A 27,459-nucleotide genomic window follows, 5' to 3' on the forward strand; every position below is an offset into this window, starting at 1 on the left:
GGGTACGTTTTTCAAAATATCCTGCTAAGTAGTAATACATGAATAGCATTGAGACACCATGTAAGACCTAGCAGTGATGATAGCATGTATATGCATGCTCTAGTTCTGCAGTTTTACAGGAAACAGCAGTTATGGAGACAGGCTTGCTCTTTTGTCCCAGTTTTTCTGCAGGAGAGCTATCAAACATATCAGAGATGCACTGACCCTTAATTAGCACTGGCAGCTTGGTGACTATCTGTGTCTGCTGAGGTCTGATTACCTGTTCTAAGATTCAGCTTCTCTTTCATTGCTTTGAATCACCAAAAAGAATGAAAGTGATTGTAATTATTTCCTATCCAGCATCTCCTTCCCCCTCCGTAGGAATTTTTTTCATAATTATATAAGCATACACATTCAGGAATTTACAAAAAGATTTAGGAACTATGCAGTAAACCACAAGACGACTCCAGAACTGCACACAAAACCATGGTCTTAAGGTTCCTGCAGACAGGTGCCTACATTCTTTGTTTGAACTGAGAAGTTCCAAAAATATTAGAAATTGGTTGACTCTCTTCTCACCACCAAGAAACAAGAAGTATCCTGAAAAGCCAGTATGGTAATCACAGTGAGAGCACACCTAACATGCTTCTGCAGGACTGCACTTGTGACTACTGTATTTTTAAAACAGTTGAGAGATAATTGAGAACATACTGGTTCACTGGGACAGTCAGTGGAAAACCTCAGCTCAATGTCCTCTGCAAAGGTGACTTGTGTGGAGAAGGGCTATGTTGAGGTATAGACAGGTCTAGGTTTCAGTGAAACTATCTGTAATACTAGATTTTGTATTACTTTCCTGCAAAAAAATGCAAGATGTAAGGCATCAGATGGCATATAAATGAGTTCCTGAGCCTCTGGTGGAGAACAGATCATGCAGGGGAGGTGGTGGCTAGCAGTCCCTATTTCTGGAATTATTTCAAGGAAGGGAGCATGGGACTTTTAAAAATTATTTAATGTGAAACTGCATGGAGAAGTACAACTACCACAAAACCAAGTGCAACAAATCAGTCTGCTTTCTGCCAAAAAAGATGCAAATGCCTTCAGTGAGGAGAAGATCCTCAGAGCTGGACTGTCATTTGGGAGAGGTGCCCAGCGATGGCTCCCATCAGGCAAGCAGGGTGGAGGTTCAGGTCAGGCATTTGCTTACCGCTTGCTATCAGTAAGATCTGCATTGACCCTGAGAGCTACTGGCAGAACCACAGGACCCACTTCTCAGAGGAAAGCAGGGCAATTTAAAGGGAATGAGCAACTGAAAGTCCTTTGAACTCAAAATTCAGAGCTAATGAAAGAAGGGAAACAAAAGGCCTAAACCAAAATTTGAAGTTGGAAGTTATATGATAGCACAGAAACTTTAGAAATGGATTATAACTTTTACTTTCACTAGTGTATTGGTAAATCACAGCCTGGAGCTGAAGTTCATGTCAGTGCACAATGCTATTGAAAAACACTTTTTATAACCAAGTCAAGAGAAAAATTTATATAATGCTGTTCCATGGGGAATTTTTCTATGACAGTTGACAGCCATTAGGCTTGTTTGATGCTAATGAGGGCAGTCAGCTCTATAAGCTATTTCCCTCACCCGCAACTATTTCACTTCTAAATTTGTGCTCAAAAGCTTGTTTCCAGCTTCAGCTACTTTTTTTTCATTTTTCTTCATTTCTCTGCCTAGTCTGAAAGTCATTTTAATGTTTTGCCATAATAGATTCCCTAAAAAGACATTGGTAAAAACATTTTCCAAGATAGGATGCTGTCCTGTCTTGACTGTTTAAACAAGGTCCTCAGCCTTCTTTTAATGCATAATGTTTCTCTCTCATTAAAGACAGTCTTCCTTTTTTTTTTTGAAGAACACACACAGTCTTACTAACATAACAAGGTTGACACTGAACCTCTAGACTTACATAGATTTTTTACAAATAATGCTATTATATCCATGCCAGATAAAATTCCAGTTAAAGCGATGTGATGACTTAATCATCCTTCAGAAAGTAACTAGTAGTTGGGTGATAGCTATCACTGGAGTAGGAATAGCAGAGATTTAACATGCATGTCTGAATAAGGCAAAATAAAGATCCTGCTTCTCCTCTATCCTACCATCTTCCCACAATTAGCTTTGGTGTGGTACAAATCACTAGTTCCTAAAATACAGTTTCTTTCAACTTCCCTGCAGCAGGATGAATTATGTCCTATGGGGTGTATGTGAAAAAAAGTTTTCTAGTTAGGATAATTTTAAATCATAGTAATTTATTCAAAGGTCAAATAATGAGGTTATTTGATCCTGATGCTTGTGTTCTTAAGATCTAAGTAGTTCACTGCAAAAGTCTAACGATGATGAAATATCAATATAATGTCCAGAAAAGAAATACATCTTAACACTAAGAAACCATGTTCAGCTTTATTTTTCAAAGGATTTTTAAGGAACTCTTTTAATAGATATCTAACAGCAAGATCTAAGCAGAGATCACTAATGTGCTGGTCTAGACCTTCAGCTAACCCGTATCAGCTTTTTCCTGGGGTGCCAGAAGTGGAAGGAAGAAGGATTAACCTTTTATTATTTGTAACAAGAAAAGTATTTTTTCAGAACATGGTAGTTGTAAGGACAGCAACCACATTAAAAGCATTAGAACATATTAGTCCCATAGTGTTTAGGATTGTATTTTTTTCCCTCAATTTATTTTATTTACAACTTCCATCTCCAATATTGTGATATTTATTACCATTTTCTTGTTATTCTTCAGAAGCAATTAGTAAAGTCAGGTTTTGATGGTAGATCTGCTGACACACTGCTAAACAGAATTTTAAACACAGGTTATATGTGGTTGTGAAAATATCAGATATTTTCTACTTAATTATAATGCTATTTACAGATCTGTTAAACCTGAGCTAAAATCCAAAATGTTGGATATTCCAACGTTATTGTTCCAAAGAAGGACTTTTTAAGAAGGAACAGGTATACCTTCCCATTCCTTAGAAGTACTCTAGGCCCTCATTTCCTTCCTTGGAAACAGAAAACAGGATCAGCCTCTGAAAGTAGGGATAGCATGCCTTATCTGAAAAGATAAAGCATACAGAGCAGCAAAGAAGTATAAGATACATATTATATAATATTATCAAAGGCCAAGGGCAGGGTGGGGAGATATGGGGAAAGAATTACACCTGAGTAACATAACCAATAAGATCTGAAACTACAAGAATGTGGTTTTCTATTAACTTGACCAAAATATAGTGTGAAATATCTGATGGAGCAATCTTCCTTTTTTTCTGGTTGACCTTGCCTCAAGAATTCATTCCTCCAGAAATTAGGCTAGTGTAATTCTACTTTATGCTTTTCAAGTTCTTACACTGCACTCATCCTCAAAATATTTCAATGCCTTGCAGGTTCAACATCATAATCAGAAGGGTGAATGTGATAATCCATCTTGCTTCCTTTTCCTGTAAGGAAATAGACTGCGCAGGTGTCTCAAATGTAGGTAGAAATGCTAGCATTACATGTTTAGTATACAGATGCATACTAGTAAAGGCAAGCTGAAGATATAAGACTTCCACCAGGAGAAGGTGATGAGTCCTTTACTGGTATTGGTTGGATCCTAGAGCTTTGAGAGAACTATCTTTTCCACTGATGAAGGGCTATGAAAAAATTTATAGATTTTTTTCTTTTTTTTTTTCAAAACGAAAACAAAGATCAAGTTTATCAGCAAAGAAGGAAGTGGGATTTTTGAGTGAGAGCAAACATGAGGCAGAGTAAGAAAACATCTGTTGTGTCCATTGATGTTTGATTAAAGGAATAGGACAGGAAGTTGGCAGAAACACAAATAGATTTCCCATTGGGCAAAATAATTTCCAACGAAACAAACACATTAGAAGTAACTGTTGTCAAAACTCAGTAGATAATTCTGGTCTGTCAATTGAATAAAATTGAACAAAATAACCATTTTTTAATGTTAAAGTTTCAAACTTTCTGTAGAGGTGTGTAGTTTTTTTCTGTGGACTTAGAATATCTCCTCTGTTTCAAAGTCACATGGTTTTAGAAATGCATTTTTGTAGGAATTTTTACTTGCTTACTTGTTCTGGAGTATGCATGCTTAATCTATTTCTTAATCTATTTTCTATTTTTACTTCTTTCCCAGGTACTCCTTTTTCTCATTTATTTCCTATCAACTTGTTCTGCCCTAAGCATCTGCAAAGTCTGTTTTCCATGTGTAATGACAAGATATGCCTTATGTATTCTTTATCATCTACAGGAAAATATATCCTCATCTTTTGACCGTAAAACTAGTATTGCATCTAATTCCCAAGGCTTAGCTTCACCACTGCATCCTGTTTTGCAACAAGGGAAAAACAGCTGCCCTGGAGCAGCTCTAATAAGACATGTGAACTACAGTTTCAATTCCAATTCTAGCCAAATGCCCCACATGCTTTCTCAACAAAAGACTCATCTTCCCTTAAGAACTACACAGACTTTCTGTAGGAAAAGCACTTGAAAAAGCTATAGAAATATTACAGAACACAAACTTCCCTAATAATTTAAAGCAACTCCCAAGGCCTCCAGTCTTCTGGAGTCCTCCTCTCCACTGTTAATGACAATCCTCAAATAGAACAAATATTCTCCGGAGAAAACAACTGAAGTATTTCTTGGGATTTTCATTCCAAAATTCCAAAAGGAATTACATTATTAGGACTACCAGCACCATTAGATGACTTCGCATTTTAGACACTCTGACCAGCGTATGGAATTTGTGATATTTTCCATGAGGAGAACATACCTTAATTATTTAGGCTATTATAAGAAACAGAGGCCAACTGTGCTCTCATAGTACCATATATACTACCAAGTTCCACACACTGTTACAAAAACACTCAGCTTCTAATTTAGAACTTGTCATTAATTCAACTATTGTCAACTGCTCATTGAATTTGCCACAATTAAGCACTTATGTACTTCAGAAGCACTTAGTAGCCCTATTTCTATTAGCCTTGTCTAGCTTTATTTATGCATGCAGCTTCTGGTTTGTTCTGTGGTTAGAGGTAGTCTTTCTTGCACTGAGTACTGCAGAAGTCTGCATTCTTACTAATTTCCAAGTGGTCTGTTTACATCCCAATATTCTCATCACCAAAATCTTAACTTAAAACGCTAAAGCTTCTAGAACACCACATAATAAGGCACATTTAAATCATGATTAGATAATCTATGGACCTTTTAGTTACTGGTGTATTTATATTTTGTTACTATATATATGGTGTGTGTATATATATCTGTGTATAAGGTTAGGTGTAAATATTATATAGACCTTACAACTCCATGCAACAAATATAAATTAACTTCTTTGACAACCTGTACTAACTTACTCTAGACTGAGATCTGCTTTCCTTTAGAATTTATTTTTTCTGCTTTCCTCACTTCCCAAGACAAGCATCCAGAAATTACGTAACTATTTGAAAGACAATGAGACTGCTGCAGTGAAATAAAAGAGTATAGAATTCATAGTGGCCTAAGACAGTCTGAAGGTTTCACAGCTGTTTATCTCCCCGCTTTCAGAAAGTGTAAAATGAATGGCTAAATCTGGTATCACCATCTTGGAAATACACAGTTAGGAAGACAGCACAAGTCCTTGCCAATATTATCTCTCATACATACTTATATACCTACAAGCACACACCTTTGATTCTCATGTACTATTCTTAGAATAGCAGTTGGAAAATGTTATGGATTTCTACAGAACAACAATGTAAAGAAAACCATATTATATTAAAGTAGACCTTCACCTCATAGCTACAGTCAGAAGATAAAGGTTTGCTTTCAGTCAACACGGTTATGAATACCAAAAGCATAATTTGAGTCATTTAGCCTATCTTAAAACAAAAAGAAAACCAAAGAAATCAAATGTAACCACAACAGTTTTCAGAGGTATATATTAGAAGACTTACTGTGACAATTAGCCCTTTCTCCTGGAAATATTTAACCAGTGGAACAGCATTTTGCTTGAAATTCATTAGTCTTCTTTGAGTAGCTTTCAGGTTATCATCAGGTCTCCCTTGCTGTTCAGCACGTTTCAGTAACCGTTCTTTGAGCCTCTGATTGGAACATGCCAAGAACACCACCAAATCTGGGGTACAAATCTGCGAGAAAAAAGCAATTCAAGAAGCCTGTGAATAAGTTGATTGCTCTAAAAAACAGGACTCAGCAAATCCATTACTAGATAAGACTCAGCTATGCAACATTTGCATAAAGTGGATCTTAATTAAGTACTTTCATTTTGGGGGAGAATAAGAATTCATAGCCTTGAGGAAGAGTTACTTTTTCTTATTTGAAGGCCTGCCTATTTGTCTCATGTGAAATTATAAGGAAAATTTTGAAGGAAATTTTTTACTATGCTCCAGAAAACTTGTTTAGCCTTACTTGCTGTTTTCATTACCAGAAGGTTCCCTTAGCTAAAATTCAGATCTTTATAAAGAGCAAAATACAAATGCCCTGTATTCTGCAGGGAACTGTATGGTTTCTGTTTGTGGAAGGTTTTCTTTTCAGTAAGGTAGCATTTAAAACCCAGCAGCTATGATGGAGCTGACAGATGCCTAGGACTAGGGGAAAACGGACCTGTTCCAAGATCTGCTGTGAGCTTTTCCATGCACTCTGGTATGGCTCACTTTTTCCTTTTTAATGAATGTTTTATAATTCTACCATTCCCTTGTTAGAACATATTTTCAGTTTGGCTGCCCTAGGAGGGTTGTGGAGTCCCCTTCTCTGGAGATACACAAGACACACCTGGATGCCTATCTGTGCAACCTGGTCCTGAGAGCTGGCTTTGGCAGGAGGGTTGGATTAGATAATCTCTAGAGGTCCCTTCCAGCCCCTACAATTCTGTGATTCAGTTCAAGTATTACATAAATGTTGCCTGGACCTGTCAGTATTATAGCATATTATTTTCCTGTAAGACGTTCTCCATTCCTGTAAAGTTTGCTGAAGTCAGTGCACTTCTCAAGAGGTTGGGTGGCAGTTAAGAGGATTTTAATTTCTCCTTTCCTTTTTGGTCAGTGTGGCAAGTTCTGTTTCAGCCCCACTTAGTAATTCTGCTTAATGTTCACAGGCAGTCTTCAGAGGTCACTGCAACTTAGTACACATAGTAGAAACAGAAGTCAGTCAGAAATGTGAATTCAAAGAATTTTACAATTTACAAGTGTTTATTGATCACATTTATGAGATATGATTTTGTTCTTCTATCTAATTTATTGTTTTTACAAATAAATATCCATCCCTTGAAAGACTCACTTAAAAATCTTCTTGTTGAGATTGCCTTTTAAAATGTATGATGATTCTCTGTATGATAAAAATAAACCCTATTGTACTGTGCATATTTTAATCTCATTACAGATTAGAAAGGGTTTATTGGTTCTCACACACAAGCATGAAGTTATTCCTGCAGTCCATACTTATCTAAAAAAAAGTCTTTTTTATATTAGTAAAACAAATTAGCTTACTATTCTTGAAATGACATAATCTAATTACATTAAAAATTATGGTAGATGATCAAGAACACCAAACAGACATGCATCACATGGTGTTTCCAATGTATAGAATAAATTTCTTTGTTCTTTTGTTGATTTGAGGTATACAAGTATATCACCAAAACATCTACATGTGTTCTAAAGGAATAAAGAAGGAATTCATCTCTTTATGTTCTTCATACAAGTTGTTACCAATATATTACTGTTGATGGCCAGAACAAAAATGTGTTTCTGAATATGCTTTCTATCTAGATCCCTTTATCCAGAGATCTCCAGTTGCCTAAGAATAGCCATACACTAGACTGAATAGTCAAGACTAGCAGGATTTCTGTCATTTGAATACAACACGAAGTACATGGCCTTTTCTATTGGCAGTGTAGGCATAGAAAGGCTTCCCTGGAGTAAAAAAAAATACAAATACAACTGTTCAAAATTGGAGTGATGGTCATTAGCTCTTGCTTGCAAAGCAGTTCACTAAAAGAGCAGGATATGGAGGAGGTAGAAAGCAGAGCCATTTTACAACCACAAAGGACAGTCTGATAAGCAGCAGTAGCAGGTAGAATGGTGGCCTCTTTACCATTATTGAAAACTAAATGATATCTCAAAGAAAATCAATTTATATTTTATTCACATTGTGGATGATTGGAGACAAGGGGACAGAAACTAAAACCTAAACCCCAAAATAGAAATCTCATATTTTTTTCTGAGTTTACATCAGATTTTGGAACAATCAACCTTGAACTTTGATTTTTCTTTTTTAAATCATTGTGACTGAGAGAGAAGCTGTATCCTACTTCCAAAACAGGTACTTCAACTTTTAAAAATAAATAAATGATTTCCCTGTCTTTTTAGCCTGTTTTAATTGACAGGTTATTTCATCCTTTTATGGGATGACTTAATTAATGACAGTTAATCTTATTACCACGCAGTAGCTTTAGGGGTATATAATTATTCATGTGGAAGACTACAAAAGTAAGCTTTCGTGTTAGACTTTCATGCAACATGGACTTATTAAAGTGAAGAGCTTTATTTAGTATTTCCATTTTGGCAGATTCCAACAGCCATGAGGAAAGATGGTAAGAAATCTTCAGTTGAAGCTTGTAGCTTCAAGCTGTAGCTGGCCTTCTTCCCACTTTCAACACTTACTCCCAAGCACCTTCAGGACTACCACCTACCACACACTCAGCTCTATGAAGTCTATTAGACCTCCTCTGGTGTACAACCTAAGGTCTTGCTTATCACATAACTTCTCATACAGCACCAAACCTTACACACAGGACTTAGAATAAATAGATCTCCTGTTAAATAACTACCCCTAAAAGAAAAAGAGACAAAGAAAAAAAGGCCTCTTCTTTGACACAAACCTGAGACTGCAGCTTTCCACAGGCAGCCTCAGTTCTTTAAAGAAACCGTGGCTGAGTAATTGCAACCTCACAGTAAGGGAAGGATCTGAAAGTCATCGTGACCCATCAGCTGTGTCAGTTCTCATTTGCTTAAATCCAGCAAAGAAGACAGAAGGCAGCAGACAGTTCTTTTCTAAGAAAATGGGAAAGCATACGCTGGGCCTATTTTTCAAAGTTTCTAATTGTAAAATGAAGATAATAATGAGGTGCAACATAGTAATTGCTGTGGAAAATTAATTAATTAGGCTTTAATTATTCTGTATCGCTTTTTAAAATGGAAAGTTCTCTACAGGAACTAAGCATTGTTCTTAATTTTCTGGTTAGTAACAGTAACAATAGAAAAGGCAGTACCAGAATCCCAAGAACTAAAACTATTTATTCTGACAGTCTGGCTTTTGTAGTTTGAAATACATTTCATTCACTGAAATAAAATGTCACCAAGAGCAATGGCTTAGTTCATAAAGCCTAGTTTAAATGAAGTATTGTCCAAAACTTTTTTGGAAGTGGAAAAAAAAAGGTAATTCAAGCCCATTTGAGATAGAAATACAAAATAGAGTCTGATTATGCGATGCCTTCATGAATTCCTCTGACTTGTAGAATACTCATCTTCCTCATCAGAAAATAGCTGGAAATCGTTTAAAAAACACATCTCTGCTTGGTTTTTGATGCATGAAATAGTAATTTCTATATCTGTATGGAAACAGACTTAACAGCATTTACTATATTTCTCCTGCATGCATTTATAACCTTCAGGATAAACCCTTGAAAGTCTATTGATATTTCATTTTTGTTTTCATAAAATGCTCTGCTTTCATTTACCTCAACTGCACCCATTTGCAAAACGTGCTTATAAATAAGGTGGAGTGTAACAGAGTAGTGTGAATATATGAACATCTGAACTTACTTCTCTGGTAGTACAGCTAGCTCTCTATAAATAAGAGGATAAAACTACTTTTTTTTTCCTTTTTTTTCCTAACAAAGTACTTTTTATGACTCATGTGAAAACAAACCTAATTCAGAATTAATCACTGTTGAGTATTTTGGTTTATTCTTAGACTGAGCTTACAGAAATGGTCTTCTGTGTATAGATCCAGCAGAGGTAGGAGAACTGCTTTCCTTCATGCTGATTTCCCCTAACACATTCATCTTATGTTGAAGGTAGATAGTGTTACTCACATCCAGGGGAACCAAATTTAACTACTTACAAATCAGGATTTGGCAGAAGGCAAAATCTTGGTTTATGAGAACGGATAAGTTTCTGGTTATTCACAACTTTCTGAATTTTAACTGATACAAAGAACATATGGCAATAACTTAAAATACCACTGGTAGGAAATGTTCAGTCCTCTCATTCTTTTAGAGTAGTATTTACTAGTAAGTAAATCATACTGTTTTTGGTTCTAAATCTCCTTCTTTAAAGTGGTACAAAGAGTGAGTTGAGAGTATTCCATTCAAGTCAGTAATTGATGTAAAGCAGTATGAATAGAAAGAGGTTGTTTCTCTTGGGATATTTTCTACTTCTCCTCTTGTTAGTGAAAGTAAAGTGGTTGTTTGCTAGAAATTAGATGATTACACTCTGTTGTTGTTTCTCATTAGGCAAGAGATAAAAATACTTTGCTTGTTAATTCCTGGTATGTTCCATTAGACACTCATGAGAAACTTAACGTACAGCTCATGAAAAATCATCATTAATTCAGCCGTGCATTTCATTTCAATTGGTGAAAGTTCCTAGCAAGTACATTTATGCCAATTTTAAGGATGCTCTCACTTCTAATTACTGATTTGATTTTACAGTTCCATCTCTGCTGGGTTACCAGTCTACATAGTTTCTTCATGTTTTAGAAAAGTAAAATCATGAATCTTCTTGTCAAAGAATGAATTCTAGAGATAGGATTCTTTCTGGCAAATGCTTCTGAACCATAGTCACGTTGCCTGACAATAAGCTTCCAGCAAATTTCCCAGACTAGGTGATAAGGCTAATTGGTAATTGATTAAGAGAGCCAGGTGCCTTTTGAGAGGACTAATACAGATATTTCCCTGTGTTGAAGAGCTAACCAGTTGAAATCCCTAGTTGTAAATACAGTACTTCTACAAAGAAGCATACGCAGACCTCAAGTTCAGAATTCTCAGCAGGCATCTTAAGCCTTTCTGAACACAGACTTTCACAGAAAGGTTATTTCCTGAGAGGTAAGGATCAGCAATGGATGAGCTTTCCTTTGGAAGGCAGGGAAAAGTCTTTGCACAGAAAAAGAGAAAACATGAGGTCTTACCCAGCAGAAACTTGAATCACTGCTTGTCTTTCTCAAGAGAGTGCTTTATCTACCCGGGGAGAAGACAGACAATGATAAGACCATTCTACAGGCTTCCTGCTCTTGCTTGACTTTAAAAAAGCAATTTATAACTCACAGGGCCAATGAGAATTAATGAGAGAAACATAATAATGCGACCTTATGTTGTAGTATATTGCTGCTACTCATACAAATGACTGGTTATATATATCCATCATCACAGACTGTATCTGTGAAGCTTCTCAGACTAGGACAGTGGAGTGGAAACGTGGGGGAAGGGAGATAGACACTGAGGAAGGAATGAAATGAAGGGTATATAAAGACAGTGGAACAGAGAAATAGTTTTACTGTAACAAGAATACTGTAACTGTGTTCTTTACTATTGCAAAGAACAGATTCTTTCCCCTTTAGTGGATTATCAGAAGGATTGCATTCATTTTATTAGTTGTTCTGGAGCTCATATTATTGATGGAGCAGGTTTTCCATGGGGAGCTCTTTGTGAACTATGATCTTAGCAGTCAGATTGCCATAGGAGAGTTGGCCATTAACACCTCTGTCAAGCTTATGAAGGGACTGCAGGCATCACTTCTGCTTGGAGGTTTAAGCATCAGACTGTTTTCTTGGCACTATGAGAGGAGGTCAGCTCTTCCTCAACAGCCAATACTGTCCCTTCTGCATGGCCTGTTTTACTTTAGCACAGTTAATTTACACAGTATTAATATCCATAATAATATCCATAAGGAATGTATCTGGGAGATAAAAAGTAAACTTGAATTGCAGCTGAGATGAACTAGTTATTCTTTGTAGACATAGTACATTTATGAACAATATACTTGAGGACATTTTGAACTAATAATCAGATAATTTAAGTAACAGAAGTAGTAAATTTTAACATTTTACATCTTCAAATATATCCTTGTCACCCAAGCCATATGAAACAAAAATATTTCTAAGAGTACATTCCTACAGAAATTAATCTCTTTATTAAGGAGTTAAATGGTACTCATTAATGACTATCCATTAATTCTAATAATTGTTCCCCATTTCATTTCACAATTAATGAAACAAAGTATTTTAAACAAACTTCATCAGTACTTAATGAAATTGAAAATGTTAATATTGGTAAGGCAGTTGCTGAAATCAGAAGGAAAGTTACGCATAAATAACTGAAAAAGGGAGGAGGGAAAAAAAAATCCCAAAGCAGTAAGTGAAATTAACTGGTAAATAATAACATGGTAAATTGTTTCTCCTGGGAAGGGTAGGAACGTATTGCCAGGTGAGTGAGAGACTGCATGCAAAGTCAAACTGCAGTTTCTTCTTCACAAGCCATTTGAGTTCAGTACAGCAGTCAGAGCATTTCATTGCAGTGTTAGTGGAGATGAAGGTATTTAGAATGCTTGAGCATGCTGGTACTCTAGGTGACTTGCTGAATTTCAAACTGACAGGTTAATGGTAAGTAAACCATTTGCTCCTTGGCATTTTTGAAAGCATGCTTTGAATCTAAGCACCTTTCTTGTGTTGGCACTCAGCAGAGATAAAGGATACCTTAGGAATTTCTGCTTTAGGGTTACTATATGTCTGTGACTGAAAAGCTAAATAAACTAGTATTGAAGCAGTATACTGCCAATCAGAAGGAATTTTAAAATGACCAAGATCCAGAAATAATCAGATATTTAAAATAAGTATATAAACTGGAAGTTCTGTTTGCTTTTAATCTATTAAAATTCATCTCTTCATTTTTTTCTCTATAACCACGAGTACTTGAAACTTAGTTTGCTTTATAGTGAGAGCTGAAATTCTCATAATCATGGGACTGAGGGAAAGTCATAGAATATTCTGAGTAGGAAGGGACCCATAAGCATCATTGAGTCCAACTCCTGCAGTCTTCAAAGGCAGAATAAAAAAAAAAATATAGGCTTTACTTCAATTCCAGTAAGAAGTTCCCAGAAAACTGACCAACTTCTCCAATTCTCATGGCTATGAGGTCTGACAAGTTGAAATGAATAACTGAACATTAAGAAATTAAGGTGGTGTAACTAACTGACCAGAATGGCAGAGTTGTGCTGGCCTGGAAGCACTGATGAAAATCTGCAAATATCACTGATGACATCTTAAGACTTCTTTCCTGCTCAAAACATATGGATGACAGGAACACTGATATTACAATGTTCAAAATAGTAACAAAAAAAGTTTGAATTCTAATTTACAATTCCTCATATCTGTAAAGTGCTTTTCATCCACTTGCTCCATATTGACAACACTGCTTGGAAACAGAGTGAGTTCCTTCTGGCTTTGAGATCTGAGCAGGAAGAGAAATACTGTGATTCTGTGAGTGCTGCGAATGATACACTGACTTATCTTAGGCACTTTATTCACTGATATCTGATGCGTTTTAATACAGTTCTGCCTAGCAACACTTTGAGTACTTACTGTCCACATCAGAGCCTAGCAACATAATAAGAAAGAAGTCGTAATTTTTTGTTAACGATGCTTATCTCTGGGAATGTTAGCATAGCTGGTATGCTTTGGCTTGTTTACTAACATTTTTACTACAGAAGGGTTTAGCTTCTGGATTAGATAATGGGATAAAAACATGCAAGAGTTTTCTAATATTGTGTATTTCTGTATCATATGTTATATAGGACGGGTATATTAACCAGAGTTCAGACATATGTGTATTCATTTAACTTTTTCACAAAATAAAGAGATAAGAAAAACTAAAATGATGTCAGGTCTCAGTAACAGCTATGTCAGCCATAAAACCAACAGAGTTATTATAGCATAGATAATTTATTTTAAAGCTATCTGCAGATGTAGCACAGTTAGATTCTATGTGTGCTTGCAAAAGAAACCAGGTACCTTAGCTGACTTTATCCTTTTCTGCTGGCTATTAATATGTTGAACCACTTCCAATATAAATTTGTTTATCTTTGCAGTAACTCAGCACACTTCTTAATAGTGAGAGCAATGTAATAACATATATAAAAATGTTTGGTAAGTAGAGTTCAAGGAATTACAGTGTTTCTGGGAGCAGTTCAGATCTTATACTTTCCAGTTCATCATCCATAATATGCAGAGGCAGAGAAAGGGGAGATTGTGTAGCTTAGATTAAAATTATATAAAGCATATGGACAAAACAATATAGACTTCTTGTGATTAATAAAGACCAGATATGCTTGCTTGGTCTGTAATTACTCTTAGTTTTTGCAGTCTGCTTTGTTTGCAGACCTCTGATTCTCCCTACATTTGTTCAGTCTGTGTTTGAACTTAAGCTATTCTCTCAGTATCCTGTCTTACTCACCTCTACTTCCATATGGTTTAATAATTTGTCCTTCACATTCTCCCCCCGCAATTTATTTTTGGTATTATTAATTATATGCTTGGAGTGTTTTTTTCTGTCTATGTAAATAAGGGCAAAGGAGAAAGGCTCTACAGTGGAAAATACTCCTGGTAAAATGAATGTTTGTTTGCTTATTTAAAGCTTTTATGGAATTACAGATAAATATACATCCCAGTACACTCAAAGGATGAAGGTGAACTAATAGTCACCCTTGTCTGCTTCATAGAACAAATAAAACTGTTAAATCACTGTTCTAAAGGATATGATTTCATTTTAGAACATTGTAATGAAAACAATTAGCTACAGTGAAGAGATCACGTAATAAGGGAAAACATTATACAGATACTTCAAGTATCTCTTGACAGTTTGCTAAAAGTAACCTTTATTATGGCTTGTGTCTTATAAAATGTTCTTTTGTCAGGCATATAAATATGCAATGGTCCTAAAGTGGCTACTTACTGGAGTGTATTGGATGGTCTTAAAGTGACCATCCATAAAATAAGTGTTAGTCCCTGTGTAAGCTGATGGTAATGAGAATAAGAATTGATTTTTATTCAGAACTTTTTATCAATACATTTCAATATTCTACAGGTGAAGTCTTTGTAAGAATAGGGTATATGAATTACTGAATAATGTGGTTTGTCTATTTGCATTTTGTAGTATTTCTCTATTTTCTTCCCTGCTTAATAGGTCTTCTAATTAGAAAGAGTCTTACTATTTAATCAAATCTTTCTTTCCTGAAATTTCCATTAATTATTTCTCATATTGTCAGTTTTGCATAATGAGAAAAATTCTGCTTCTTGCTCATTATAAATTATAAAAACACACTGCGAGGACGAAAGGGATAACATTTCTAAGCTGTGGAAAACACCTGCTGCATTTTTAATTGCAGACATACACATATCATCACAACAGTTAATCACTGAATCTTCCACAACTCAATTACACTTCTCATTGAGGGATTTCTGAGTTGCTTAAAAATGTTAACATGTTTAACGTAAATAATTTGACACGCCATGGGTTACTGCCAGCCCCATTGTGTGAGGAAAGACGAGTACCATGTCTGCTGGTAGTTCTCTTCCTTTATCACAAGACCATCCATATGTGAGCAAGGTTATGGCTTACTAAACAGAGGATTTTAAAAAACAGCAAACATTTTATTTTTGTAAAATATGAAGTCGATATGAAACACTGAACATACTCCACTGGATTAAAAAAGTGTATGTTGAAATATGTACCTCCTTTTTCTATATTTACTTCTATGGCCTTAGATATATTCATATACAAGGTCAGCTGCAAGGATAGATTAAATCGGAAGATAGTCTAAGTAGAACAATTTTTCTTTCTTTCCACCATATTGATTTCGGAGCAGGTAAGATTGAAAGGTGACCCTTTATGAAGTGCCATGGGATTTTCTTTAGTGCGCCTCTGTCATCTGTCTTTCAGGCAGAATCAGGCCTTGGGGAGGATGATTTAGCAAATCACATTAGACTAAAAATGAACGAACTATCTGAGAATATAATCAAGTCTAAAATGACTACATACATTCTCTCTTGTCTCCAGAAAAATATGACCAATCTACAGCATCCTTGAAGAAATGGAAGATACTAAAAAGGAGCAGAAGTCAGGCTTTTTATCTTCCTATCAGTATTTTATCAAGTTGTCTTATATAATCAATAAGGGCTAACCAAATCTGTAGAGGGGAATCTGATAAATTAAATTAGGAAATACTGGAAAAGCGTATTTGAATGATTCAGTGAGAGAGCCCAAGCATACATTAAATAGTTTTAATCTTTCTCCCCTTCCATGGTGTGGTTTGCCAGAGCTTTTTCTAATACATCCTGGATTCCACTTGTTAGTTGGTTTTCTAATGGATCCTATGATGGGTGCTCAAGTGATGTTTAACTGTTTTTCCTTTGTAAAGGGAGAATTTAATAACCTGAAGCACTCAATAATTCAGATCCTGTCAGTTCTTCCGCTTTCATTCCTCCCCCTTGTTCTTTCATCAACCATAACATCAGCACAAAATTAGAGTACCAAGAAATACACTTAAGTCGTGCTATCACAAAATATACTGGAGATAAAAATGAGACAAGGAAATGTCTAAATTTATGCTCTGTGTTTCATTTATAAAATAATCAATCACCTCTTTCATTAATTATAAGGAGATACAGCTGGCAGTCATTGGCTCTTTTCTATAATAACTATTTTATGTATTTCCTTTAATTTCCTCAAGCCAGTCTTCTAAATTTCACCCAGAATACTACTTTATAAAAGCACATTAATGAAATGCCTCATTAACTGCTTCCTTTTGTTACTTCTGTCTTGGCAATGCCACTTAGAATTCAAAGTACAGAACTGGTCGTATGCTAGCAATTGTGAAGTACTTTGAAACGCTCTGCTTGAGAGGCGCTCTGAAAATGCAGCACTGAAACTGCAACCATTACTTGTGACCATAACCGTTACGTTAACAGCACTTAGTAAGAAAATGACATAGCCTGTTTTTTCTCCACTGAATTTAAGTATTTTTAGATGAGTTTAAAATATACATATAAAAATAACATCTGAATAGAATTCACAAATACGCTTTCAGCTGACTAAATCCTAGGAGTGTAATTTATAATAACCAAAGTGACTTAAAAAAACCCCACATCATTTCTGGTTCAGAAAACCTGCGAAACAGGCAATGTTATTCCAGTCTTTTCAATGCACAGCAGTAATACGAGACTAAATGCATAGTGAATATATGCATTGATTTAAGTATGTTTCTCTTAATGTAGATTAAACTGAACATTTAGATATGGAAATACACGCTTTCTAAATCACTAATATGTATAAAAAATAATTGTTAGATTTTATGTTACTTTCATACATCATGAGAGGATTTTAATTACTGAAGCAGGAGGCTTGGATTATTGGTTATGTTATTAAACTTTCTTTTTACAAATACTTTGTCTTCACGCTCCATAGCATAAACCAAAAGAATGACCTTCTTTTAGTCTGTAATTACATACTTGCAAAGATTTAAAGAGCAATGCTCAATTAGAAATAGTGTGTAGTCTTTCCTGGAATTTCGAGGAGCCTGTTAAAGAAATACCAGTAAAATAAACAGAAACAATCTCTTACTTGGTCCTCAAAGGAGATTGCCTGGGCAACATCTCTGGGAAATCCATCGATCACTATACCCTCTTCATCAGGGATCTGCATTAATCTCTGTTTGATCTCAGTTATGGTTGTTTCCTTTCACAGAGAAAAGAAGTTTATTCAGTATTGTGAAGTAGGTTTCCTTGATGGTGCACATTAAGACAGCACATACAAATCCTTAAAAAGTAGACATTAACAAAGGATAGGCTTAACTCTGCTGTACCTGGGGGGCTAGTTCTCCAGTAGTAATTATTTTAGCAATTAGACTCCATTTTCTATTGCTGCTTGTGCTGTGGATCTTCTTCCTTAACAATTCACCAACTGATATGTAGTTAAATCCATAGCGTTCTGCTATTTTCAAACTCTGTGTTCCTTTACCACTTCCTGGGCCACCTGTTGTTAAGAATAAGCAAAGCATTAAATTAAACTGTCATCCGAAGTACTCAGTCATATGAGAAATCTCTGCTGTAAGCACCAATCCTCCAGTACCAGAACACACCTTGCAGTTGCATGATTTGTTACCAGTCATTAGAAAGGGGTCTCATCCACCCCGTTATAAAGGTAACAGTTTTTAAAACTACAAAGGAGTACAAATTACTTATGAAGAAAAAATAAATATCCTCTTCTGGGCTTGACCTCATTCTAAAGCTGTTCCTGCAAAGGAATTTTTTTCTGATTTGTGGTAAGGAGAGATAAATGAATCAGTCTCCTCCGAACTCTTTGAAACCAAAGGTAGATTCAGATAGCCTTGTTTACTTATGGCAGAATCATACCTGTTTAAATAAAGCAGTGAAATCAATGGACTACTCAAGAAATTGAACTAATAAAATCTGCTCCTAAATATGAGTTTCTGAGGTTTCATAATTTTAAAATACAGAAAAATATTAAATTATCAGCTGAGATGTTTCCACAGTAATTTGGTAGATGGCTTCTTATTGAACTATGCGTACTTCTGGTATTGATGCTTGAAGCATCTGGTAGAGAAGCAATTTGTCGGGTTCAGTTTGCTGGACAACTTGAAGAATAAAGAGACCCTTCAGTGGAACACAGGCAGAATAGATATCAAAAACACAACCATGTTAAACAATAGGGAATGCTGAGGTGAGGGTCACTTGGACAGAGAAGCAAGAATGCATGTTTAAAAAAGACGGAACAGATCTGAATTAATAGAATGTGATAAGATGTGAGGAACATTGAAACTGGAACCCGGTGTGTAAGAATAGGGAATGGTTTTGATAGATAGAAATAAATACTTACTTACAGAAAGATGCATATTACTAAATAGCATACAAAATTAAAACCAAAACAAGTGTTTTGATACTAACTCCCAACACTAACTAGCTATTTTGGGAGCATTTTTTGCATGAGAGCATTGAGTTTTAGTTCAACAAACAAGGAATTAGTCTTATTAAAAATACACTACACATTTTCCCTGAACATTAAAAAAGTGCAGCAATGTGATAAAAGTAAATATGGATACAACGAGCTGCCTTCTAGTAATAATAGAACTCTTTCTTATCATTGTCTGCATAATTCCCATAAATAGGTTTTAGACATTTATATAATTAATACAGATCTGGCTGTAGAACAAGATTTCCAGGATTTCTTCCTACACATTTATGACACTCTGTATACCCAGGCTCAAACCCGTATTGTAGCATTCCATGGCAGAGGGCTTTCAGTGCAATGAGCAATGTTTCTGCACCCTGACTGTGCTGGTAACTCTGCTGTGCTGTTGAAACTCAAATCAGGTACTTCTCTTGCCTAACAAGGCACAAGCTTTCTCTCTTCTTTTTGTAGATTAAATTAGGCTTTACAGCTATTCTTGAATGTCAAGTGTTCTAGGTGATCTATTTTTTTTCAGCTATCCTCTTTGTTGGAATAAAGAATGTTTCCTTTTTGTGACATACAAGCATTTGTTAACCAGGAATCATGTATAACAATCCACCCAAGTGGCTACAAAGCATCTCTGCTTTGGCTCTCATCAGTTCCTTCTGATGGCATGCTCAGCCTTCTCCATCACAGCTACATTTCACCAAACCTTATGCTCTGTTTTGCTCCTGTATCAAAACCATACCTGATACAGATGTTCTAACAAGATAATACTATGCTGTTTGCTATTTATTACAGGCTCTTGGTAATCTGGAACAATAGTGGGTTTGCAGTAGTGGATTCCCAGCTTTTCCTTAGGTAGATGAAAAGCACAGCACAGAGAAGTACTGCTAATTGCCAGCTGATTGCTGCTGGTTTGCATGGAGTAGATACTGCCAGGCGAATAAGTATGTACAAGAATGTCTACTCACTCTGTGTAAAGATTTCTGTAATCTATATATATAAAGTCACATACTTCAATCTAATGTGCATAACGTAAGTAATGTCTACAATATTTTCTGTATATTCTATTGTGTGTTTGTTCAAGTGTACCACTTACTTGTATTAATTTATGTGGCTTTTTTTTTCCCCCAATAATACTAGCTACCAAATATAAGCAGCAGTAGGCTGTGACTGCCTTGAAACAAAGGGTTTGTAAAACATATTGGATCCAATGCTGTGCATAATCCTTGCAGATATAAAACATTCTTTCAAAGATGAAAATTCAGTTTATTTCCCTGAGGATGTTAGACCAGTTTGAAACAAACTGTCTTGCACTTCAGAAAGATTCAAAACATAAATAGCTTATATGTAGAAAATTAGAAACAGTAGAAAATTTGAGAACAAGGAAAATAATGACAGTGGAGTTGTATTCCAGAAAAAGAGAAACTGTTTCTTGGAAAACATCAGTCTCTGTAAAAGCCTAAAAGAGCTGGAAAAAAAAAGAGTAGAACTTTTTGAAACCAAGCAGATCTCGCGTTTCTGTAAGGGAGAGATTTCCTTTGTCATGAAAGAGAAGCAGAAAAAAAGGTGTAGACTGACACTTCTTTCAATTCAAATTTGCAAGCATAAAAAAAAAAAAAAGAGAAAAGATTTGCTTTAATGTTCATAAACCTCTCACAAATCACATTTTTTACAATCCAAAAGAATATTCCTTCAGAGCAAACTGGGGTTATCCATTTACAACCCAATGGGAAACAGGTTATGAAAGAAAAGTGATCAGACAAAATTAATTCTCACAGCAAATCATTATAATTTCTGTTTTTCACTCAAATAAATCATACTGGCAAACTGTACACTAGAAAAGAAAATCAAATCACTTTTCTTTTTCATTATTTCCAGTAATTCTGAGATTATACATTATTAAGGAAAAGCATGACTACTTCTTAGATGTCCAGACCAGAGAACATTTGTTGCATCTAAGATTATGTTTGCTAACTGGTTTTAAGTGATGCCTGTTATGCCCAAAAAGTTTTACTAAGGCAGTTGTTTTAATGCGATAGAAGTTCAAACTTTTGACCTTGCTTACAATGTTGCAAATTCAAATTAAACTCATGTACTTAAGATTCCTGACAATTTTGTCAGGAAAATCACAATGCTGTGATTTTAAAATCGAGCTGTGGACTGAATTTAACAAGTGAAAGGGTCACCAACTATCGACAACTCTAACTTTGATTGACTCTTTTCTTATTAAATGAAAACTTCATTTAATATTAACTAATGTTTTTCACTAAGTGCATTTTAAAACCAGCGGTTTAAGAGGTAGTGCACAAGGTAGCTAGTAACATCAGAGAAATTTTTAAGGTATCCAGATTGTATCAACAGTAAAATCTTGTTCCTCAAAATACATTAGGAAGCACATTTTTAAAACACAATCTTGTTTCCTAGTGCTGTAATGTTCTAGAAACTTAATTTTCCATTAATTTAGATGCATACCATCCTGGCTGATTCCACCTGATTTTTCACATACTCAATTTGCAGCTTTACATTTCATCAGCAGACTTTTCTGCAAATGTAAAAAAAGAACCAAAACCCCACTCATATGGGCTACTTGATGCATTGCATACATGATAAATTTCATAAAGTGAAGAAGCTGTAAAAACCTCAATGGAAGCATTAAGAAGATATTAAGTTAATGCATTATTAAAGTTCACTAATATGTGAAGCAGAAGACAGTTCCTTAAGTGTTGTTTGTTTCAATCTCCAACAATGAATGGAACAAGTGTCATAGCAGCTAGGCAGTAAGGTAAATGAAGTCTAGTCAGTCATAAATAACTGGAACTTTAGTGGGCATTTTATGCAAACTGAGAAGTATGCAAAACATTTTCTTGTGTACAACTTTTGTCTCTTGAAATACATAGTGGCCTTTTTTTTTCCATTTTCTTTCTTTTATACTTTCCATTTATGTTTTTATGTGCTTTCTCAATAGAAAGTTGAATTTGGGAGACATTTTCTTGATATTGTATAAAATTGGACAGTAGCTGTTACGCTTCGTATATTGTTGTGCTGCTGTCAGATCACACTATAATAGACAGATTCAGAGAAACTCAATTGAAAAATAAACCTGAAATAGCCTTTGTGGGATGTTTTCAATGTTCTCTATATAAAAGGGGGAAAACTTCTGCAAAATCCATGCTCTGCTTACTATATGCGGGTGTTCAAGGATCTCACTTTAAATACTGCTGCACTCAGTTCCAGAGGTGAAAGCCAACCTCTTTCTTTTGTCTAGATCCAGTCTTCATTCATTGCTCTACTGTAATAGAGCGATGCAAATTTCAGTGCATGAGAGACTTTTGTGGTCATTGAAAAAGAGACAGCTTTTCTCCCTATTAAAAGGAAGGCTAGCTAATCAATTAAGATGAATGAAGGGCATGTGGTCTTTCTCCATCTAACGTAAACTTGATAGTTCAGTGGTGCGTGGAGAGATTTGCCTGTTGTGATTTGTCACTCAGAAACAAAATATGAAGGCAGTGTAAATGTCTAAGCCATTCTTTTGGCATACCACAAATATTCAGAAAAATGCCCGTTTTTCTGTTTGCGGTATATTCAACTGTCACATGTCTGAGGATGCAGACCCTGAAGCACATTCTGCTCCTAGAGATCCCACTTTATAATGCAGGGAAGACACTTCTCTTTTGTTTTTTGCTGTTCTCTGTTACATAGAAAATCTCTCTTTTTAGTATAAATAAGGATTTATAGACAAAAATGTTATCCTCTATCTCCTGATATCTGTGCTTGTACCTATTTAAACAGTGCAGAAAGGCAACCACCTCAGATGACAAAGAAACTAATTCAAACAACTAAAATTCAGCCAAAGAAGAAAATGTTGATTTAGCCTTAAACTACAGTTCTCTCTTAATAAACAGCATGATTGTTTGAGGCTGGAAAACAGGAGTCGCTTAGAAAGGGCACTAAACAGCACACAAGAGAGAACCTGGAGAGACAGCACAATTAACTCTTTCAGGGCTCTCTCTCTCTCTGAAGTTGGCACAAGATTCACTTGCTAATAGATCTAGAGATAACTTTATGAATGCTATGCAATGCAGATAGTATACACTCAGCCCAGATTGGCCTGATGATCAGTTTTTAAGGTTCTAAATATAGAGGACAGCATTTCCTATCCCCTATTTGAACTGGCTCATCCATTATTTTAAATAGTCCCTCTTTCTTTGTGAGCAGCTTTGGGTACATCTGCATCAGGTGTCTCAGTTCAGATCCAAAGGAAGAGCACTTTGATTCACATGGGGACCTGGGGAATCATTTTAGGTACCAGCAGATATGCTCCAAAAGTAAACCATAGGCACTCCAGCCACTAATGAACAGTGAAGCTACAGAATAGGACCAGAAATGCTCTTGGTAACTCCATTATAATGCTAGCAGTTGGATGTTACATGTTATGGCCTCAGCACTAACAATTTCTCCTTCTGATTCACTCTAATTGGGCTGCACCACTTGCAGAGCAGACAGAATACCTGCATTTAAATACACGCAGGCACCTGCTGTGTTTGCAGAACAAGTAAAAAGTCAACACAGGGAAGACAAAATGTTGTCAAAATGAGTCTGTGTTCATACCTATGACAAGGATAATTTTTGGTCGAGGTCTTGCAGGATCAAACACATCATATTCCTCAATTAGCTCAGCGGTTTCAGAAAGGTCGGTGTCACTTTCTATAGAGAACTGTTGGATTGGAGGGAGTCGGTCATACCGTCGGTAAGGGAAGTTAGAATTATCAGGCATCACTGTAAAATAGTAAGATAAACTGGGAATCGTGCAAATATACAGAAAATTGAAAGCCTATTCTGTACACAGATTTAAAGATAATAAATAAACATAAGGCATAAAGACTAGCTTTACTGTAATAAAAAATACAGCATTTTCTCATTTTACAATGTGCTTGCTGTTACTGTATTCCTTGCCTCTGGTTATCTGATTTATTACATTGGAACCACTAAGAGTCCATTCTCCTTGGTGTTTCCTTAAATTTACAAACATTTCAGCTTTTCTGTGAAAATCTGTTCATAGCACCCAGAGTTTGGCAGTGGCCTCTGAGAAGAGGAAGCTTGTGTTGTGCAGACAGCCTGTACTGCTAAGCAGAACTCCTCTGGTGATACATGTTGTACACAGAGATAAAATAGTATTCTTGCTAATTAGTTTAATGAACTGCTGGATGGCAAGGAAGAATAACTATGGCAACTGAAAGACAAGCTAACTACTCCTTGTTAACATTACAAATAAAATAATTAAAGGTATTGATAATGACATTTGCTTGACTTTATGAGAAGCATCTTTTTCTAAGAATTTGTAGTTTGCATCATATTTAGTACATTCTGCATATAGCTTCAATATAAATTAGGCCAAAAAAAAGTGTAAATGCAGTGAAGTTGGTACATATGTTACCCATAAGGACCAACCAAAAACATAAGCCAAATGCATTAAGAGAGCTTTGATCTTGTCTTTGCAAGTATTTTAAGGAGGGTATGAGAAACCTCTCCACTAATGTGTTAAGCATTTACACAGCAAACATGCATTACCGGGCTGCAAAAGGATTACAACTTCCTCTCTCACATAACATTTGTTACAGGAGGAGAAACCCAAATGTGAAAACCCAAGTGAACAGAAAACTTAATCCTTTGCCTAAGGAAGATCAGAATGAGGCTTGGTCTGCTACAGATGTGAGTATAAAATAATTCAATAGTGGATGTAAAACCATTCATAATACAGAAAACATAAATATTTTCATACTTAATACATTACCATTTCTGAAAAAAGATCTCCTCGATTGTCCTCCATTGAGTGGAGGCAGAGTCTTCTTTTCTGGGCTGACAAAAGTGTCCCATTTCACTTTTTCTGAGCCTCCAAGCTCTTTCACCTTCTGCAAGCAGCCTTCCAAATATTCAATAGGGTCATCAGGTTTGTAACACATTAATCCATTCAACAGACTCTGCAATGTCAGATCAGAAATACATACAATAATGATAGATGATAAGAAGAAAGAACCACTTATACTTTGAATTTGACCTTGCACAGAGAAATCCTGTATTTCTTATAGACTTCCCGTTCAATCCAATACATGAGACTGAGGCCTGCATAGATTACATGATTTGAGCATGTTGGTCTCACAAAAAATGATTCAGAACAGGCCCTTACGGCTATGTCTTTATACTTGTCTGTTTGCATCAAAATGGAAATGGAAAACAGTTTTTAAAATAATGTCCTTAAATTTTCTTAGACCTGCCACTGGCAAATATATGTATAGCAATGCATGAGCCAAAAAAAACCATTTATGTACACTGTGTATTCTGTTAAATCACTAAAATGTATATTTTTGATGAAAGTGAGTTCAGTCACTGGTATAACATGTATTTTGTATTTTAATATATAAAATAATATTCCTGAGTCAACAGTTTAGCAAATAATTAAAAAAGATTTTTTAAAATCATGAGAATTGCCCACTTCTCATCTTGGTAAGTATTGGAGAAAAAAACCCAAACCCAAAGTTCACACAGAGTGGAAATTCCCCACCATTAGAAAATCCCTGTCTGTGCCATTCATTCCACACTCATTGTACCAACAAGCATTGTGGAGTGTGTGGAAGAAGGAATGCTAGGCCCTCCTCTGACGCACGGGAATTGATTTTCCTTGACAAAGTGATACATAGGTCACCATCTCACCTCCCCACAAGACAACTGCATCCAACCTGCTCCAAACAATAAATGTGACAGGGTGGTTTCTCTTCCTTTGTGTTTTTCCCAATCTGTGTGCACATGCTCTGAGGGTCATAGTTGATGTTAGTCATAAAGAGCTCTGATTCAGGATCTGTTCAGTTATTATCTACAGTTCATACAATGAGTGAGTCTACTTATATAGGTTTGTGGTTATAAAATAGGGTACAATGTATATGCATCTAAGCATTATTTGACTTACCTGACCACAGCAACTAGCCATGTATTTTTGCAGATGTGCACCATTACTGTAAATTGCTAGCACCAGCCTTATGCCTGTATAGGAAAAACAGTTTGATCTGCATCTCTTGCTAAAGCATTCACATTTTCAGTGTGTCCGCAAAATGTAACCATGCTCTACACCCTGTCATTTCCAAACACACAGAGAACAATGTCTTGCTTCGGAACAGACTATGGAAAAGGCATATGTGTGCGTTTTATATAGAAGGCGGGATGCCTGCTCCTGAAAAAAATACAGATATATACATATATAAATCCATACTGCATTGGGAAGAAGTAATCACCGATCATTAGCAGCAGGTAACTTGCAAGAAGCCAGAGTTTGCTCCCTCCCGAGGGGCTGAACGAGGGCAGCCGCTGCCCCCCACCCCGGGCCGGGGGCGCTGCGGGGCTGCCGCCTTTATACCTACCGCCCGGCAGCACTCGCGCCCCGGGGTGGGGGTCCAGCCCGCAGCGGTGCGGCTCCGTCCTTCCAGCCACCTTCAGCCCCCCGCCCCCAATAAACACCAAGCCCCGCTATTCCTACCTCGAAAAGCTGTGGGATCTCCCTGCGGGCAAGATACTCCTTCGCCTCACCGGCGCTCATACCGGCGGCAGGGGAGCGGGGGCACGGCGGTGCAATGCGGGAACCTCTCGGTGAGGCTTCGGCGGGCGGGCGGGCGAGCCGGGGCGGGGGGAGGAGGGAAGGCAGGCTGCCCGCCTCTCCGTCCCCGCTGCACGGAGGGAGCGGGAGAGTGGTTCTGTCCCCCCTCCCTTTCCCCCCAAAGGCGGGAGGAAGGCGGGCGCAGGCTGCCGGGGAAAGTTTCAGGGGACGCCTGCTGAGAGGCGGAGGTGGGAAGGGGCTGAGCACCGCTGGCGCTCGGACTGCTAAAAGCCCGTGGGCTGTGATCATTCATAAGCATTGTGAGCATTAGATCACAGGGACGGTCCTGACAAGGTCTCTGGTGCAACCTTCAGCTCGGAGCAGGGTTAGCTCTGAGCTCCCAGCAGGTCGGTTAGGGGTTGAAGTGGTGGTCTCACCAAACCTCTAGGGGCTGCACAGCCTCTCTGGGCAGCCTGTGCTCAGCTGCTGTTGTGGTTTCCTTCCATTCCGTTACAGCCTGCCTTGCCTCAGCTTGTCTCATGTCTACCACCATTGCACACACCATTGTGAAGTGCTTGGCCCCATCTGCATGGCAGCCTCCTCAAAAGCAGTGGAGAGCTGCTACACGCCCTGTAAGCTGTCCCCAGGCTAATCCAGCTTAATTCCCTTAGATTTTATAAGAGCAGGTGCTATCGTAGAATCTTTAAGGTTAGAAAAGACCCCTAAAATCATCTAATCCAACTATTAACCCAACTCTACCATGCCCACTAACCACATCCCTCAGTGTCACATTTCCATGGATCTTGAACACCTCCAGGGGTGGTGACTCCACTT

At 36.7% G+C, this 27,459-nt stretch overlaps 1 protein-coding gene across 2 annotated transcripts in view; it reads right to left on the bottom strand.

The window, feature by feature from the left end:
- AK5 (adenylate kinase 5) overlaps nucleotides 1–26,703 on the bottom strand; it is an 85,245-nt gene extending 58,542 nt beyond the window's left edge. Inside the window, exons 1-7 of one of the 2 annotated variants that reach the window (XM_042873117.1) lie at nucleotides 26,569–26,599; nucleotides 26,005–26,078; nucleotides 24,835–25,021; nucleotides 23,652–23,819; nucleotides 17,932–18,101; nucleotides 17,691–17,804; nucleotides 5,959–6,150 (exon numbers count right to left, since the gene is read on the bottom strand). In XM_042873117.1, the coding sequence (XP_042729051.1) occupies nucleotides 5,959–6,150; nucleotides 17,691–17,804; nucleotides 17,932–18,101; nucleotides 23,652–23,819; nucleotides 24,835–25,021; nucleotides 26,005–26,025 (852 nt within the window). In that variant the 5' untranslated portion in view covers nucleotides 26,026–26,078; nucleotides 26,569–26,599. Of the gene's footprint in view, nucleotides 1–5,958; nucleotides 6,151–17,690; nucleotides 17,805–17,931; nucleotides 18,102–23,651; nucleotides 23,820–24,834; nucleotides 25,022–26,004; nucleotides 26,079–26,568 lie in introns of both variants that reach the window. The other variant, XM_042873115.1, reaches the window with a different exon arrangement.
- Between the last annotated feature and the right edge of the window lie 756 nt (nucleotides 26,704–27,459).

Source organism: Lagopus leucura, unplaced genomic scaffold (assembly GCF_019238085.1).
Source record: "Lagopus leucura isolate 7727_CA_CO unplaced genomic scaffold, USGS_WTPT01 Super-Scaffold_100009, whole genome shotgun sequence".
Classification (NCBI taxonomy): Eukaryota; Metazoa; Chordata; class Aves; order Galliformes; family Phasianidae; genus Lagopus; species Lagopus leucura.